Source organism: Selaginella moellendorffii, unplaced genomic scaffold, assembly GCF_000143415.4.
Source record: "Selaginella moellendorffii unplaced genomic scaffold, v1.0 SELMOscaffold_0, whole genome shotgun sequence".
Classification (NCBI taxonomy): Eukaryota; Viridiplantae; Streptophyta; class Lycopodiopsida; order Selaginellales; family Selaginellaceae; genus Selaginella; species Selaginella moellendorffii.
In genome coordinates, this window is record NW_003314261.1 from 4,936,793 (window position 1) to 4,953,951 (window position 17,159).

Sequence of the window (17,159 nt, forward strand, 5' to 3'; positions counted from 1 at the left end):
TAGAAAAACGTGGTTGGGAGCACAGATCCGAAAGATTTCATATTCGGCGCTTCAGCATATGAATGCCAGAATATGAAATCTTTCGGAAAATCGCATCTGCTGAGGCCAGTTTGATCGGTTCTTGCCGAGATCGAGAGCCAAGCTAGAAGAAAGAATGCCGCATATTTGTAAAGCAAGAGGTCCATTGGGAGCAAGGAGAGATCAAACTCCAGAATCTCCCCAAAAGATTCAATCTTCACTGTTAATTACAAAAAGCGTAGTTAATAAAACCCATATTTTATCTGTCGTGAATGAAAACCTTAATTAGTTAATTAATTAACGTGGTTCTGGCGTTTTGAGCTCGATGGCGCAGCGTTATTTTCTCTCCCCAAAGTTCTTGTTCTTTACATTGTCTCTTGGTTCTTAATTGTCCTTATATTTGTAGGTAGTGCAATGACTATTACAATTTCTTTTCTTTTTACAAACGGAAGCTTAAGTGCAGGAAGTGACTCGAACTAACGTAGCAAATTCGTTTTAAGTATCTATTTTTCAGGCATTGCTCACAAAGGAATCCAAAGTTGGTTCCAGAATGGTTCGACCGAGGAAGCAGACTATATACCCTGAAACCGTGGAGAAGAAGCTGGAACGTAGTACAAGGACATCATAAACAGAAGGAACAGTTTCAAATCAGGACGCACGGCAGACAAGTCCATGAGGAGGATGCTGGAAAGGAAAACAACAAAACTATACCCCATCCTCCGGAAGAGATTGCTCTTAAACGAGGAGGGTGGAGAGACTTCAGATGTGAAACTTGAAGACGCTGCTGAAACTCCAACGTAGTCAAAATTAATTCATGGACTCCTGGTGCTGATCGCTGTTCTTCGTCAGATGTATGTCCTGATTGAGAACATCAAAGAGAAGATCATGCCAGGTGTCAAATCGGTTTGCATGTCAACGCAGTAAGAAGGCTCGGATGTTGCAGGAAAACAGGTAGTATTCAGAAATCTCAACTTCTCGCTTTGAAGTAGTTCTTGTGTATCTTTCGGAATGTGTAATTTAGTCCAGGCAGTTTGAAGCGGTAGCTCACGGGGTAATGACGACCGCAAGTAATACATCATTCCAGGCTTTTTCAGTGCTTTGTTGTTTTTTTTTCTTATTGAGACTCAAAAATTCTCTTTTTTCTTTCTACAGAATCGTCCTTATTGAGTGCTTCATTTCAGGATTGGGGCTGAAAAGCGTGCTGAAACTGTAGAGGTGGAGTGCCATAAGTTTTTGAACATTTTTCTTGTGCTGATCATTTTAATCAGATAGTCGGTTCTCGATCTATTGAGAGTGAATGGGGGTATCAATGGGAATAGATACCTCCGTTTCCTTTTTCTCTTTTTGCGTGATACTAACAAAATGTGGTATTCTTCCAGGGACTCATGAAGAAGACAAGGAAGAGAAAAGTTTAAACGAGGCAGAGGATCGAAAAACCAGAGCCATAACTGATGGAAACAATAAAGAAGTAGAAGAAAGACTCTGGAGATGCTATTCGATCTCGAGGCTGGAAGAGATCCAAGCGTGATAGACAATCGCGAACTTAGTACCAAGATCTGTTGATCTGTTGAGATAGACGTAAGTTTGGAGCTCACATTTGTTTTCTACTGATAGACATAAACTCTACTTAGCTGGACAAGCTTAACTCGGAGGTGGTGTGTACGGGTTCGAGACCTTTGCGCATCATAACCATCAATCGCTGGAGCCATGGAGAAAGTCCCAGATCTGCACAAGACGGAGGAGCTATCGGCCATCGCGGTGGACTACTGCCCTGAGGTATGCCAGCATTTTCCAGAGCAGCGAGAGATCTCGGTGACTTTCGATGAGCGCGGTGGTGCTCGCTGGAGGAGCACCCGCAGGTTTAGCAGCGGAACTTTCAGCGCCAAGATCAAGACGCCGTCGGGGAACACGAGCGGCCTCAACTCGAGCTTCTACCTCTCGACGCTCGAGGGGCCGAGAGACCAGGACGAGATCGACTTCGAGTTCCTAGGGAAGGACAAGGGAACCGTCCAGACCAACTTCTACACGCACGGCACGGGCGGCCGGGAGGTGATCCACGATCTCGGCTTCGACAGCTCGCAAGAGTTCCACGAGTATACGATCAAGTGGGAGCCAGACAGGATCGAGTGGCTCGTGGACGGCAAGTCCATCCGGGTAGCCGAGAAGAAAAAGAAGAAAGGCCCGGAAGAACACGAAGGGAAAGCTGGAGAAGGAGAAGGAGCTCTCAAAGAAGGCAAGGGTGCAGGAGAAGAAGCTCTTAAAGAAGAAGAAGACGAAGGATTTCCTACGAGGCCTTGCTTTCTCTACGCATCCGTGTGGAACGCTGGAGAAGTCAACGAGGGTCTTTGGGCTGGTCCTTACATCGGCTGTGACGTGCCTTACGTGTGTGTGTACAAGGACGTTTTTGTTCCATGCCATTGACCATTGAATGGAAGAGCAACAACGAGCGTACCGCGCGGCACTTACAATACCGGTCCACCGAGCCGCGCGGTAGTTGATCCGTGACGCGCGGCCATGCTAAACGTTTTCTTTAATATTTATTTGAGTAGCTATATAGTGTGAAGGCTATACAGTACGCTAGCTCATGGCATTAGGGTTCTAGCGATGGCTGGGATCCCGATCCCTTTCGCCGTGGGAGACGAAGTCGAGGAGAAGAGTTACAACCATGGATTTCGAGGAGCCTGGTTCCGCGCCAAGGTGAGAGGTCTACTGGGAGCTGTGATAATCGCAGGAATGGTTTTGTAGATCGAGAAGATCGAGCGCTTACGAAAGGATGTTTACTGCACGCTGAGCTATTTCGACTACGAAGGTGGAGCTACATTTTCTCACACCTCGCTGGAGATTTGAGTCTTTCCTTGCATGATTCTTGAAGCGTTTTCTTTCTCCAAGCTTGTCGATTTCTAGCTTGCTTGTTCCAGGAGAGACTACGATCCCGCTCTACCAGCATCCTCCAGGCGTTCCACCGTCGGGATGGAGGGAGATCATGCTAAGGCCCAAGTTCCCGGAGATCCAGGTGATCAGGAAGTGGAAAGAGGGCGACGAGGCCGACTATCCGTGGAGGAGCGCTCGCTGGTATGGCAAAGTCGTGCAAGTCATCGACGATCACACAGGAGTGGTGAGCTTAGCCGAGAAAACTTGTCATTGGTTCTAATCGTCTTTGGCTTTGTTTTGGTTTAGTTCGAGGCCTCGAGTCCTCCATATGGCGAAGGCGGGCGCTACGTGGTTGCCTTGCACGAGCTTCGTCCGGCGCTAAACTGGTCTCCACGGGATGGATGGCAAGTTCCACTCAGCTCTCCTGCGAAGATCGCCAACAACCGCAGCTCCTCCTGGGACAACGAGGATTGCCTGGCGGCGCTCAGGGAGTGGGACTCGTGCTTCCGGCAGGCCAGGAAGCATTGCTCGTGGAATGCAGAGCGTGAAAAGGATGACAACACCAAGTAAGAAGTTCTCTCCTCTTTCATGTGTTCTTGAGAGTTTTCACGCGTGTTCCTGGTCTGTGCTTGTAGAGGAAGCCCTTCCAAGGAGGAAGGCTTGGAACTCACTGCCTAGATTGATCAATCAAGGTCGCTGGATCGAGGTACCGAAGAAGAAATGCTCTAACTTTCAAGACTCTGATTAGTTATATATACTAGCGCAGGTTTCCTTATACGTAGCGAAGAGCAGGGAAACGTAGAGCTCTCTAAGTAGAAAACAAAGAAGAAGAGAAGGAATCCTTCGTTTTTAGTTCTTTGTGGTGTTCCTTTTGTTGGTCCTTTGGAACAAAGCGGCATTTGGCCATTTGGTTCTGTTTGGACGATCAAGCTTCGTGGATTTCTTGCTTTATAAGCGCGCGAGGCACACAGGGATCGTCTCAATGATCCACGCGCTCGTGAGCGCTAGAATCCGATAATGGCTCGAGGGGGCGGAGCTATCAGCGCTCTACGCCGCGATGGAGCAGCAATCCGGATCGCGGTCGATCGACAGCAGCGGCTACTACAGCAAGAGCATTCTCAGCATCCAAGAAATTCCCGCCCTTTCTACTTAAAGATTCTATTTGAAGCCAACGGCTAGGATAAAAGCCCTCTTGCTTGACAAAAGTAGGGCAAAGGATGAAGAAGAGGTGTTGCAACACGGGCGAGGAGTGCGCCAAGGCGCTCAAGGTGGTGGAGTGCCACAAGACGAAGAACAAGGGGCTGCCATTCCCGGTGAGCAACGCCGTGTACAAGGCGCTCCACACACTCAAGGAGGGTCAGGTGGAAAACGAGGTCTACCAGCGGCAAACGGCCGAGTTTCGGCACTATGGTCCCTGGACTCACGATGAATTTGCTTGCGACAAGGAGGCCTACGAGCTGTTTGTGGCGGCGATGGAGGAGGAGGGGCGGCCGCTTGGCCTGTGGGTGAAGCGGATGCTTGACGAGAAGGCGCTCTACACCGACGTCAACTACTTGGAGAAGCCGGGGTGGCAAGACTATCCCTCCTCGCATTTTTGCGACAAGGGGCGCGAGTGGGTGTTTGGCAGGATTGACATCGCGGACGAGGATGCTCAGGAGAGGATGTTTCCTTCTCTACTCTCCTACGTCCGTGCGAATCTAGAATCGCGTTACACTCCTGGCACTGTGAGAAAGTTTCTTCTTTCACTCTTTGTATTTTGATTTACCGACTGTGCGAGTGTCATCAGGTGCTTGTGACGGGCAACCGCGAGTTCTACGAGAAAGTTTTGCTGGACGAGGATCGCATGGGGCTCCTGGTGGAGACGTTTCTGGAGCGGCACAGGATCATCTGCAAGCCGCGCGACCTCATGCGCAGGGTGTGGTTTGTGAGCAAGGATCAAAAGGCGATCAACGTCACGGAGGAGGTGTGCATCCGTGTCCCGCGCTACGCCGAGACCAGCGTTGCCTTCCCCCGCAAGCCAGATATATCCGACTTCCTGCCCAGCGAGGTAATCTCTAATTCTAGCTTTGCTCTTATTCTTTTTTCCTGTGCAGCTTGCGCTCGTCTCGGCTCTGTGATGAAACCATCGCGTTCTGTTCTTCCTGTCTGGCCCGAAACACCATTCCCGCAGAGCTTGTGAATCGCTACATGATCGATCATCATCGTCGCGGGCCTCACTGCGGCAATGCATGCACCGGAATCTGGCGCCTTTGGGCCGATTTCGCCCCTCGAGAAGAACAAGAACGCACTGGAATTGCCTACATTTTCAATCCGGCCCGGTGGATCCTTGCCCAGATGCAGCAGCAGACGATTCATTCTTCGCGCAAGCATCTCCCGGGCAGAATCGGCGCCCATGGCGCGAAGCTTTCCCTCGCTAAGCTCTCTTCCTCAAACCCTTCTTGTAATTGTTTTTAGAGGGAAGAAGGTTCCACTAATTTGAATTTAACAATCGTTAATAGAGTTTCTAGCAAATAACTTTGCGTGAAACTCCTCTCACCAAAGGAATGGGAAAGAATCAATTCGATCGTGGATTAAGTCATAGTATTTTTTCTAGCCCATAGACAAGGGACTGGAAAACGATCAGATTAAAACTATAAGAACTTGTGCTTGTCGAATAGCGACCAAGAGCACGGACATGAGAGCCTTAACCTCTGTTATATCGTGCCTCAGAGAAAACACCTGTAGAAAAATATTCGCACGGCATGGAAGTGAAATTACCTCTTGAGATGAATCCCGGTGAAACCATGCTGTGGATCCTTTTATTCCATCGTCCACCACCTCGCCTCTTGCCTTCACGAACAGTTGAAGACTAATAATCTAGAGAAAAAACAACGAAGAGATTAAGGCTTTACCTGGAGCTCTGCTGGGACTAGACGTAACTGTAGTGGAAGGATGCAGCAATGGGGGCTACAACTCCAATCGAGAGCGTCGGTGCAATGAAACAGCCCTGCAAGAAGAAGACGCTGAGCTAACGCTGGGAAGCAAAGGACGAAAAAACTCCACAGCTTGACTCACCACATCTCATCATGCTGGCCTTTCCGCAAAATGTGAAATCCACACCGCTGCCATGGCAGCTATCTCAAAAGCTCGAGGAATGGAAGTCGCAATTGACACAATCGAAGTTAAAGATTTCCTTTTTCTTCCCCTTTCCAATGTTTTTGCAAGCACCGCTTACAATCGCCTGAGCAAGGAATCGTGAAACAAAGCAAAATGGACCTCGATATTGGAGGATGAAGATTTAAACGTATGAATGCCGAGAACCTATGTGATCCATGATCCTGGGAAAACTCCAGCAAACATTCTCAGTGAAACAAAGAAGAAAGAACTACGAAAAGAACGATATGAATTCCGGGCTGTGGCTTGCTAGATGGTTGGAGTTGGACGGGTGGTAAAGTCGTGCTGCCTCCTTTGAGGCCCGGTCATGATCTGCCCCCACAGCGCCGCGGCATGTCGCGCTTGTTCTTCCTGGAGGCGATCTTTATTTAAGAAAAGAAATCTTGAGCGATCATCAGCAAATCCCAAGAAAGAATGCCGGCACTCACCGTAGACATGCCCTTGGGCTTCTGGCCTCATTGCGCCTCAACGCCCAGCTCCCATGAAGCCCGCGAGAAGTCGATGCCATATGATGTGCTCTTTTCCCCTTGTCTGTTTTTAGGGCTCCTAGGACATTCTCGAGAGTTTCCCTCGAAAAATGCCATTTGAAACCAACGGCTAGGATAAGAGCGGGGCAAATGGCGGCTGTAGAGCGCGGCTTCGTCAAGCACGATCCACCTGCCTCGCAAGCAAAGTTAGATGTCGTGAGTCCAGGGACTCGGCCTTGTGTTGCTCCAGGCGCTTCCTGGAGCGCCTTGTACACGGCGTTGCTCACCGGCGATTGATTTTTGCGACAACTGGGATTGGCATCGCGGACAAGAACTGTCAGGAGAGGGAAAGCTAGCAAAGTTTTAGCTTGAGATCACAGCTTGCATTTTCGCTCTAGAGTCGCAACTTTTCATGCTTCTCTTGAGACTGATCTTCCGGAAAGAAGCACTTTTTAGCGAGTGAGCTAAAAGCAAGTAAGCTCTGGAAAACTTCACTGCAACGGCGCTCAGGAAGTGGGATTCGTGCTTCTGGCAAGCCAGGAAGCATTTCTCGTGGAACGCAGAGCGTGAAATGGACGACAACTCCAAGTAAGAAGCTCTCTCCTCGAGCTTTCGTGTGTTCTTGAGAGTTTATATGCATGTTCTTGGTCTGTGTTTATAGAGGAAGCACTTCCAAGCAGTAAGGCTTGGAACTCACTGGCTCGATCAATCGATCAAGGTCGCTAGATCGAGGTAACCAAAGAAGAAATGCTTTAACTTTCAAGACTCTAGGAAGTTGACACTAGCTTGTTCATGTTGGCTATCATGGTACTAGTGAAGAACAGGGAAAACTAGAGAGGGAGAGAATCACTGGCTTGATCGATCGATTAAGGCCACTGGATCGAGGTACCATAAAAGAAATGCTCTAACTTGGAGGTTAACAGTTATGGTAGCAGCGAAGAACAAAGAAAAGTTGAGATTTAGAAAACAAAGAAGAAGAGAAGGAATCACTGGCTTGATCGATCGATCAAGCTCTAACTTTCAAGACTCTAGGACTAGGAAAGAATAGAGAAACGTAGAGCTCTCTAAGTAAAAAACAAAGAAGAAGAGAAGGAATCCTGCGTTTGTAGTTTTTTGTGGTGTTCCTTTGGTTGGTCCTTTGGCACAAAGCGCCATTTGGCCATTTGGTTCTGTTTGGACGATCGTCGTACATACCAAAGCGTCGTGGATTTTCTTGCTTTATAAGCGCGCGAGGCACAGGGATCGTCCCAATGATCCACGCGCTCGTGAGACCATGGTAGAATCCGACAATGGCTCGAGGGATTTCGATTTCTTCCCGGAAGACTATGATTCCGAGAGCGTGGGGGCGGAGCTATCGGCGCTCTACGCGGCCATGGAGCAGCAGTCTGGATCGCGGTCGATCGACAGCAGCAGCTACTACAGCAAGAGCATTCTCAGCATCCAAGATCTCCAGCAGCGCACCAGATCTTACGATAATCTAGCGCGGCCATCGCATGCGCAGCAGCAGCAAAGGGATATCCCGGATGCGCACTCGGTCGTCGTCGCGAGGGATAGAGATTACGGCTATGGCGCCGTCAACGAGAAAGATCTGGCCGAGGAAGCCGACTCTCTCAGCGTTTACAGCATCGATGCCACCAAGAACGCGGATCAAGCGCAAGAAGACGAGGGATTTTCCTACTGGAAGCTGTTCCAATTCGCGAATGGATTGGACTGGCTGATGATCGCAGTCGGCACGGCATCGGCCATCGCTCACGGCCTCTCCGGCCCCGCGGTCGTGCTGCTCTTTGGATTGATGAACAATGCGTTTGCTCTGCCGCCCGACGCGGCCTTCCGTGGAGTCGTCAAGGTCCGATCAGCCGATCTCTCTCGTTTCTGTTGGATCTGTGCCTGATATTTCGATTCCAGATCGTGGTGATCGTGATGTATGTGTCCGTTGGAACGATGGTCTCGTCGGCAATAGGTATGCTTCTTTATCGTTTCAAAATTTTAGGGTTCTTGAGTGGTTTTGACGATGGCGCTATGGCGCAGAGAATGTGTGCTGGACGCAAATTGGAGAGCGGCAGACCGCGCACATCAAGACGAGGTACCTGGATTCGCTGCTCAAGCAGGACATCGCCTTCTACGACACGGAGGCCAAGGTCGGGGACATTGTGACCGCTGTCTCGAGCGATATTCTCCTCATTCACGATGCAGTGGGGGAGAAGGTGAGCTCCATCGCCAGTTCTAGTGGTTTTCTCATGTTTCTTTCGACCAGATCGGTGCGTGTGTCAGCAATTTTGCTGTGTTTCTGGGCGGTATAGTGATTTCTATCTCTGTGTACTGGAAGATGGGGCTCATGGGGCTGACAGCAACACCGCTGCTACTTGGAAGTGGTTTTATGTTCGTGGCTTTCTACACCAAGTATGTGATTCAAGCGCTCACGGCGTATAGAAGTGCCGACTTGGTGGCTGAACAGGTGTGTTTTTTCACGTAGTTTCTTTTCATTTTTTCCCCTCTGAGTCTCTCTTTTCAGGCAATCTCGCAAGTGAGAACTGTGTACTCTTTCGTTGGAGAAACGAAAGCTCTCAACTCGTATGCACACCTTCTCGAGGATGCTGTGAAGCTTAGCTCTAAGACTGGACTTAGCAAAGGTCTGGGGCTTGGAACGGTCATTGCCATCTCCTACTTTTCATGGACGTTGCAGTTTTGGTTCGGTAGCAAACTTGTTGAGAAGCATGAGATCAAGGGAGGTACTGTCAACTCATTGATTTTCATCAGTATAATATCCGGGAAGTAAGTTCTTACAGCATGCGTTAATGTCTCATTAACGTTTTATCCGTTTCAGAGCACTGGGAGACTGCATGCAAGTGTTCGGTTTTATAGCCAAAGGAAAAGCGGCCGCAAGCAGATTATTCAGAGTTATAGAGAGGCAGCCAAGAATCAACAACAACAGCGATCAAGGCAAAACTTTGTCGCGTGTCAGAGGAAGAATAGAGCTATGCAATATATCGTTCGCCTATCCCGCACGGCCCGAAGTACCTGTATTCTCGAATTTGTCTCTAAACATTCCGGAGGGGAAAATAGTTGCGCTTGTTGGATCAAGTGGATCAGGCAAAAGCACGATAATTTCCTTGATTGAGAGATTTTACGATCCTCTGAAGGGTAAGAACAATGTCGAGCAACCTCAGTACTGGACTAATCGTCTTGTTCTTGCAGGAGAAGTGAAGCTCGACGGAAGGGATATCAAGTGTTTGCAACTTAAGTGGCTCAGGGCACAGATTGGACTTGTAAGCCAGGAGCCTACTTTATTTGCCACCAGTATTAAGAAGAACATCTTGATGGGAAAGCCAGATGCAAGCCATGAAGAACTCATATCAGCAGCAAAGGTTGCTGGAGCTCATCTGTTTATATGTGATCTTCCCGATGCATACAACACAGAGGTGAATTTCCTCCTCGTCCTTTTTGTTTCTATTTAATAATGTTTTGTTTTGTAGGTTGGGGACAAGGGAATCCAACTTTCTGGAGGACAAAGGCAGAGAATAGCCATTGCTCGTGCAATCCTGAAGAAGCCGTCTGTCATGCTTTTGGACGAAGCAACGAGCGCGTTGGATTCTGAATCCGAGGTTCTAGTCCAAAATGCACTAGACAGGATCATGCAAGGACGGACCACTGTTGTCATTGCTCACCGCTTGTCAACTATTCGAAACGCCGACTGCATACTGGTCTTCGACAAAGGTCACATCATAGAAAGTGGGACACATGCTGAGCTACTTGGTCGTGAGAACGGTGCTTACAAGTCTCTCGTAATGACTCAGGAAAGTGCTGTAGTAGCGAGAAAGAGAAGAACTCGCGGCAGGTAAATCATTCCATCACTTATTTTCACTTCTAAAACTTATCTTACAGGTCTCCATCTCCTCTTCATTCCAGAACACCTATTGCAGCTCCCTGGGCCTCCCCATTACGATCGCCATGGACTTCGCCGTCCAGGATTTCGTACGAGTCTTTCAACTCACAAATCGAGATGCCTCCGGTTCAAGAGAATTTTCAAGCTGCTGAGGAGCAGGGACCTGGAGCCACCAAGTTACAGACCTCTTACTCTGTGAAGTCGTGGTTCAAGGAACGGTTCAGGAGAGTATGGGGTTCTGCAATAATCGGAACCAGTGGAGCTTTAACTTCTGGGATTCTAGCGGCTGTGTTTCCCTTGGTTATGGCCAACGTCTTAGTTCTTCTGCTGCAGAGGCGCACGAAGGAAGCCATGAAGTGGACCTTGGGATTTATTGGCCTCGGAATTGCAACACTAGCAAGCAATGTGGTCCAGTATTTCTTTTGCCATAAAGTTGGCGCCAGAGTCACTCAAGACGTCCAAGTGAAATCGCTGGAAGGTACGTAACCTGTCCTGTAGGCTGTTTATTTTGATATTTGTTTTCAGGAGTTTTGAGGAACGAAGTTGGATGGTTTGATTTCGAAGAGAACAGTAGCTCCGCGGTGACTGCACGTCTATCAGCGAACGCGACCACGTTGAGGAATGTATTGAGCGACACTTACAGCTACTTCTTGCAAAACGTTTTGGGAATCGTGTTGGCCTTGACCCTGGCCACCGTCTATGACTACAGAATGGGACTCATTTCCCTCGCAAGCCTTCCTCTTCAAGTGCTCGGTAGCGCTGTCTCGGTAAGATGGCTTCGACAATTTTCCAACTTTAAACCGTGACTTATGCATGGATAGGCTGCCTACTTCAAAGATGGATTTGCCGGGTCGAACGTCCAGAAAACCCACGAGAATGCTGGTCGAGTTGCAGGAGAAGCAGTCTCCAGCATCAGAACGGTGTTATCCTTCGGCGCTCAAGACAGCATCCTGTCAAAGTTCCAGGAACATCTAGACGACGCCAAAAGCCGGAGATTCAAGCGCGCTTGCATGGTGGGATTGTTCATCGGAGTCTCTCACGGCCTCTTGTACATCTCTAGCGCCTGCTGCATGCTCTACGGCGCCTATCTCATCCGCCGAGACGAAGTCAGCTTTGGACCTCTCCTCATCTCCTTCTCCATCGTGGCCTACACCGCCTACCACTGTGTGGAAGTCATCGGGCTCATTCCAGACTTCAAGAAGGGGATCCAGGCCACCATCTCTATGTTCGAGACTGCCAACCGGCTCTCGGAGATCGATCCAGATGCAGCAAAAGCAACCAAGCTCAAGAAGATTGCCGGGACTGTGGAGTTCCGGGGCGTGAGCTTCAGGTACCCGTCGAGGCCGGATGTTCTGATACTCAACAACCTGAGCCTCAAGGTCCCGGCTGGATCAACCGTGGCACTGGTTGGAGCAAGCGGGTCCGGCAAGAGCTCGGTGCTAGCTCTGATCCTGCGCTTCTACGACCCGACCTCCGGAAGCGTGATGCTGGACGGCAGGGAGTTGAAGACTCTCCACCTGAGAAGCCTGAGGAAGCACATCGGCTACGTCCAGCAGGAGCCAGTGCTATTCGGAGTGTCAATCCGGGAGAACATCCTCTACGGGAGGGACTTTGGCGAGGACTTGGACTACAGTGCTACTGAGTCGGAGATGGTGGCGGCAGCAAAGAAGGCCAATGCGCATGAGTTTATCAGCGGCCTGCCGGATGGCTATGAGACCAACGTCGGCGAGCGTGGTGTCCAGCTTTCAGGCGGGCAGAAGCAGCGCATCGCCATTGCGCGGGCGATGCTCAAGAACCCGGCAGTGCTGCTGCTGGACGAGGCCACTAGTGCCTTGGACGTGGAGTCGGAGAGGATTGTCCAGCAAGCGATCGATCGGCTGGTTGGGGAGCAGCAACGCACTACGGTCATCGTTGCACACAGGCTATCGACAGTGCAGTCTGCAAACACAATTGTGGTGATGGAGAATGGGAGTGTGAGGGAGAGAGGCAGGCATGCCAAGCTCCTCGAGCTCGGGGGCGCTTATGCAAAACTCATTGCTATGCAACAAAGAAGGTGACGACAATGTTTAAAACGTCCGAATATTCTATGTTTAAAATCTCTTAGTAACTGTTGAAAAAGATTGTTAGGATAACGACTCCCGGCTTATGGGGTTTATCGAGATGGATAATACGGCAGGATGATAATCGACAACACTATCAGCAGCTGTCTATGGATTTCCGGATCAAGAAGAGGAATCTCCTCAAGGAGCTCGTCAAGCAACAAATCCGAAAATCGTGAATCACACCTCCATAAATCCCACACTTACCAACGGACGCCAAAGTATCCTTGCGTAGTGCAGAAGCTCTTCTCGCAAGCAATGCTTTCCATCGGTGAGATGGGACGAAGCATCCCTTGCGAATCTCGCGATCGTTGACTACTAAACCGTTGACCGGGTTAAGGCATAACTAAACGACTGGCCAACCCACATCAAACTTTTATTTTCCGGCAAGGATTCGAACTCGTACTATGCCGAATTTGGTGCTCTCATGCTTACATGGAAAGGGCTATATCTATAAGCAAATTAGTGTTTTGAAGACTTAGGGATGGAAGGGTGTGGGGTATAATCCATGAACATCTTCAAGAAATCTCTACTCGAATTTTTTACGCTGAAAACACTGGCCTTCTCTGCTGCTTGGACTTCCGCATGCACGTGCTGAGTCACGAATTCAAACCTCGTCACCAACAATGAAACGTGGCAATGTCCTCTATCGTCTGGCATGCCTGTTAGGCTTTTGCATCGCCAGCACGTATTGGATGTCTTGCAAAGAATCCAAGCTCTCTATCTCATCCAGCCGCTGAGCCTTCTTGCAAAACGTGAACGCACCCGGCCAAGTCCTGCTTAGCCAGATGCAAACAAACCTCGAATCCAAACCCCTGAGCAAGCAACTCTTGCCGATTCCACACGGCGGCCAACGATTAGCAGCGTTTTTGTCTCACCGGAATCGCCATGATCTCACCGCAGTGCACAGCTTACTCTTGTTGGTTGCGGCGATTTCGCCTTGACTGCTTTGGCCAACCATCGCTCCCAGGCACGCAGCCGGCGTCGCTAATCATCACATGAACCCTGTTCCAGCCGTCCGTTCTAGGCGAGCCAATGCTCGTTCGTGCCTAGGTGGAGATTTACTTGACACCATGGACCAGAGTCACGTTTGAAGCGCATCCTTGATCCAGCTCGATCCATCTCCCAAAATTAATCGGATCCTCTCAAGATTGCAATCTTTGCCTGCGTTTTTACTCTTCTTGCAAATCCATCTCTTTCTCTTAGAAGTGCCAACATGGATTGTGAGAGATTGGAAATCGTTCACAGTACAGTTAACCACAGGAATGGACGCTGCAATTACATCCGGGAACAGGATTTCTCTGTGGTTCTTGGTGATTAGCAGTGCAGTGAGACACAACGCCATCAGGAGCCTTCGGAATGTCTTCAGAGTTTGTAACATTCAATGCGTAAAGCTGTGATGAACGAAAAAAATTTAGAGATAAATTGGCAATGCGATAGTACAATTACTCTGTTCATAATTTGATAGAATGCTTTTACAATATTTCATCCAGAGCTCCTTCCTTCATTTGACGGTGTTCCGAGATCTTTTGTGCTATGCCCGGGCGAATCGTGGAAGTTATAATCAGTCCGGCTACCTCAAGAAAATGCCATGTTGGGACAAGAACACGTTGATCACAGTGCGTGGCCAGAGTATTTACTTCTGCCATAATTAAGTGGCACGGTTATGGGATTCTTGTTGGGATGAAAACATCAGTATGGCATTCGTAATGAAATTGAGCAGCTTCATAGTTGATAAAACCAATTAACAACAAGCTTGTAAGAGTTTCACAATGCTTGTTTCCTCTTTCCTTTATTGCCTACCTTACTCTCTAAATTAGTATAAGCAAAATTAAGCTAATTAACTATAAAATATTAAGAAATTGAAAATATAGCCACTTAAAATTTATTGAGATATCTTCTTTACTCTAAGATTTTGCCTTAACTCTGGAAAAGTCAAGGTTGCCAACCCAAGTACCCCAATATTATATACTAGTTATGGTTTAGTTGTCACTCTAGAAGTCTCATGCTGAAAGTATGGTGCTACTAGAAGTTGGGAGATTGAGAGATTTGAATAACCCACATCAAAAATTGGGTTAAGATTCAAAATAATACATAACAATTCTTTGTAGCAATTGGGAAGGATGTTTATAGATTGAAGCTATAATAGTGAGCAAGAGTGTGTGCAAGAAAAATTAAGACCAAGAGTAGTTGATTAATGAGATTTTTGTATACTTTTCTCATCAACTCTCTATGCTCATCATCTTAGACTAGCATAGGCATGTCAAGCTTGGATCAGCCACTTGATCATGAGTGGGAGTGTTAGAGGTAGAGATGAGTGCCATGTAGTCATGCTTATGTGGTAGTAGTTTTTATGTATATATACCCATCCATATATAATTGAAATACAGAGTTCTTCCTCCTTGTGTGCATCTTTCTGCTACTTTCAGATTGTGCTTTTGTTGGTAGAACAATGGAGTCAGTTATGACTGTGGTTGCTTCAGCTCAACCAACATTTGTCATAGCCAAACTATCTCTTTTGTTACCAATGATGTCGCCATGTATTCTGCTTCTAAACTTGAAAGTGCAATAGTGGCCTATTTTTGCTAGTCCATGACACTAGTGCTCCCACCAATATATAGTAGATTCCTGTTGTGGAAAGTCTTGTGTCTATATCCCTGCCCAATTTGTATTTGAGTAGGCTAGAAACTTCAAGAAGTGATCTGAAGAGTGACAAAATTTTATTCCTAACTCAGCTGTGACGTGAAGATATAGCTGCTTGCTAATGACCTACATTTGGTGAAGAATTGAATCTGATGAGGAGTCCAACTGCGAATGAGATATCTAGTCATGTGCTGTTAACAAGATAAAGCAGTCCTCCCCATCATTGAATTGTTCATCCATCTCTTTGGAGAATTTCATGCCAGCAACCATGGGTGTAGGGAGCAAACAACTTAGAATTGTATAAGGACTGGGACAGTTTGATTGAACCATCTTGTCAATCACGCATAACTTCCATGCCTAGAAGTTTGGTCACTTCACCTTCTTGAATCTTGAATTAAACTTTTCCTTGGTGTTGTTATGAGCTTGAGTTTGTTGCCAACAACTAAACAATCATTAACATAAACAGTGAAGCTTGTGTCTGTTTCCTTTTGATACAGATTCCTATCAGAATTCAATTTAATGAAGCCTTTTCCTCAGAGGAACTCATCGATGAAGCAATACCATTGCCTCAACACTTCCTTGAGACTATAGATAGCTTTTACTTAGCTTGCAAACTAGTTCCTGTCCATCCAAAAGGCCAGTCCCATCAAGTAGTTCCCATCGGTGTAGAGCACACCTTCATCAAGCATCCCCTTCACCCACAGGCCCAGTGGCTGGCCCTCCTCCATCGATATTGCTGCCACAAAAGTCTTGTAGGCCTCCTTGTTGCAAGCAAGTTCATCATGAGTCTAGGGATGACACTCTTGAAACTTTGTACACAGCGTTGCTCACCAGGAATCACAGCAGCCCCTTGTTCTTTGCCTTCTGGTGCTCCATGACCCTAATTCAAAAGGAAAACAAAAGGCTCTTATCCGGTTTCAAATGGAATTTTGGCGCTCATTTCTTTAAACCCTCTTCTCTTCTACGAGCAAGGTACTGCTTGGAATAGACAACTATCAAGCATCCAAAGCTTGCATTTTTCTCTAGAGATCGTGTAGCTAGGGAGAACATTTGTCTTCTGGGACAATGAAAATCGTTTAGTTGAAAATAGTGAAAGTCTAGAAATTGGATGCCTTAGCCTTGGAGCACTCTGCGGAAGAAGCGTGTAACCAGTGCCAATTCCTGCTGCAGAGACTATATATCTAAAAACACATTGATAGGCAAATGATGAGGCAAACGTGAAGACTAAAAGGAAAGAGCTCCAAGAGACAACTGTGAGAAACTTAACACAAATGCCTTCAAGTTGTTGAAGCCCGGGACCTGAATGGCACGAGTCTGCTAATCCATAGTGTGTCAGAAGTGTGAAAGCTAGCTGCATTGAACATTATTCCCTCAAGCACACAACACATCATTTTCAGAGATAAATGGACGAATAAAGAAGAAAACTTACATTGATCTTTGGCCGTGATGAAGGTTTTACAGTTTTTCTCTTATCTCTAGTTGGACCATAACCTTCTGTAGCATCTATGGACTAGCCCCCAGCAATGGCAGCTTGCTCCTCTCGAATTTGTGCCAGATGTTTTCAATCCAAATTTGCTAGGATACCATGGAAAAGAATTTCTTGCTAGCTTTTAGCTTTGATGTTAAGTGAAGTTTCACATCTTGCAATCATTGGTGATGATTGATCATTATTTGAGATAGTTGATTATCTTTGTTAGAGATCTTGTTTGGTTATTATTGGTGATGGATGATTTGTTGTTCTTTATGATTATAGATTATTTCTCAATAGTGATTATACCTCATTTCACTGAAGCCTTGCTCTTTTTAGAGAGTGGTGTTGCATGTATGTGACCAAATATTTGATTCTTCTCAAAAACACACCTACTAATTTATAGTTTTCCTTGTTGTATGCCTTGATCTTGGCCTCTGTCTCAACAACATTGGCATCAATATTGTTGAATCCCACTGGCTCTGGCCCCAAAGCTTCATCATGCTAGATTGGCTCACAAATCCAGACCCAGCAATCTCAGCGCATTGCAAACTACA

General features: G+C 47.4%; 5 protein-coding genes across 5 annotated transcripts in view; 4 read left to right on the forward strand and 1 right to left on the reverse strand.

Moving 5' to 3' along the window:
- Window positions 1-222, reverse strand: part of LOC9642252 (beta-glucosidase 26) — an 18,873-nt gene extending 18,651 nt beyond the window's left edge. The window contains exon 1 of the mRNA XM_024679065.1: window positions 204-222. The gene's annotated coding sequence lies outside the window, so the exon portion shown is untranslated. The remainder of the gene's footprint in view (window positions 1-203) is intronic.
- Window positions 223-1,725: 1,503 nt separating this feature from the next.
- On the forward strand, window positions 1,726-2,439 carry LOC9642253 (xyloglucan endotransglucosylase/hydrolase protein 31). Its single transcript, XM_024679141.1, has 2 exons — window positions 1,726-2,197; window positions 2,351-2,439. Exons 1-2 carry the CDS (start codon window positions 1,726-1,728, stop codon window positions 2,437-2,439), a joined length of 561 nt encoding a protein of 186 aa, XP_024534909.1.
- A 183-nt stretch (window positions 2,440-2,622) lies between these two features.
- Window positions 2,623-3,840, forward strand: LOC112347783. Its single transcript, XM_024679215.1, has 6 exons — window positions 2,623-2,715; window positions 2,764-2,827; window positions 2,937-3,133; window positions 3,196-3,455; window positions 3,525-3,595; window positions 3,638-3,840. Exons 1-5 carry the CDS (start codon window positions 2,623-2,625, stop codon window positions 3,565-3,567), a joined length of 657 nt encoding a protein of 218 aa, XP_024534983.1. The 3' UTR covers window positions 3,568-3,595; window positions 3,638-3,840.
- A 266-nt stretch (window positions 3,841-4,106) lies between these two features.
- LOC9632523 lies at window positions 4,107-5,343 on the forward strand. Its single transcript, XM_024679289.1, has 3 exons — window positions 4,107-4,613; window positions 4,676-4,854; window positions 4,983-5,343. The coding sequence occupies exons 1-3, from the start codon at window positions 4,107-4,109 to the stop codon at window positions 5,341-5,343; spliced, it is 1,047 nt and encodes a 348-aa protein (XP_024535057.1).
- A 3,197-nt stretch (window positions 5,344-8,540) lies between these two features.
- On the forward strand, window positions 8,541-12,483 carry LOC9642255 (ABC transporter B family member 19). Its single transcript, XM_024678022.1, has 9 exons — window positions 8,541-8,713; window positions 8,764-8,964; window positions 9,022-9,281; window positions 9,334-9,650; window positions 9,705-9,928; window positions 9,983-10,344; window positions 10,392-10,870; window positions 10,918-11,159; window positions 11,214-12,483. The coding sequence occupies exons 2-9, from the start codon at window positions 8,836-8,838 to the stop codon at window positions 12,447-12,449; spliced, it is 3,249 nt and encodes a 1,082-aa protein (XP_024533790.1). The 5' UTR covers window positions 8,541-8,713; window positions 8,764-8,835; the 3' UTR covers window positions 12,450-12,483.
- The last annotated feature ends 4,676 nt before the right edge of the window (window positions 12,484-17,159 follow it).

Coding starts and splice junctions, on each gene's coding strand:
- LOC9642253 (XM_024679141.1), top strand. CDS start 1,726: ATGGAGAAAGTCCCAGATCTGCACAAGACGGAGGAGCTATCGGCCATC. Junction 2,198..2,350: donor CGAGAAGAAAAAGAAGAAAG/GCCCGGAAGAAC, acceptor ACGCTGGAGAAG/TCAACGAGGGTCTTTGGGCT.
- LOC112347783 (XM_024679215.1), top strand. CDS start 2,623: ATGGCTGGGATCCCGATCCCTTTCGCCGTGGGAGACGAAGTCGAGGAG. Junction 2,828..2,936: donor GAGCTATTTCGACTACGAAG/GTGGAGCTACAT, acceptor TGCTTGTTCCAG/GAGAGACTACGATCCCGCTC. Junction 3,134..3,195: donor TCGACGATCACACAGGAGTG/GTGAGCTTAGCC, acceptor GTTTTGGTTTAG/TTCGAGGCCTCGAGTCCTCC.
- LOC9632523 (XM_024679289.1), top strand. CDS start 4,107: ATGAAGAAGAGGTGTTGCAACACGGGCGAGGAGTGCGCCAAGGCGCTC. Junction 4,614..4,675: donor CGCGTTACACTCCTGGCACT/GTGAGAAAGTTT, acceptor GAGTGTCATCAG/GTGCTTGTGACGGGCAACCG. Junction 4,855..4,982: donor ATCAACGTCACGGAGGAGGT/GTGCATCCGTGT, acceptor TTTCCTGTGCAG/CTTGCGCTCGTCTCGGCTCT.
- LOC9642255 (XM_024678022.1), top strand. CDS start 8,836: ATGGGGCTCATGGGGCTGACAGCAACACCGCTGCTACTTGGAAGTGGT. Junction 9,929..9,982: donor CCGATGCATACAACACAGAG/GTGAATTTCCTC, acceptor TTTGTTTTGTAG/GTTGGGGACAAGGGAATCCA. Junction 11,160..11,213: donor TGCTCGGTAGCGCTGTCTCG/GTAAGATGGCTT, acceptor ATGCATGGATAG/GCTGCCTACTTCAAAGATGG.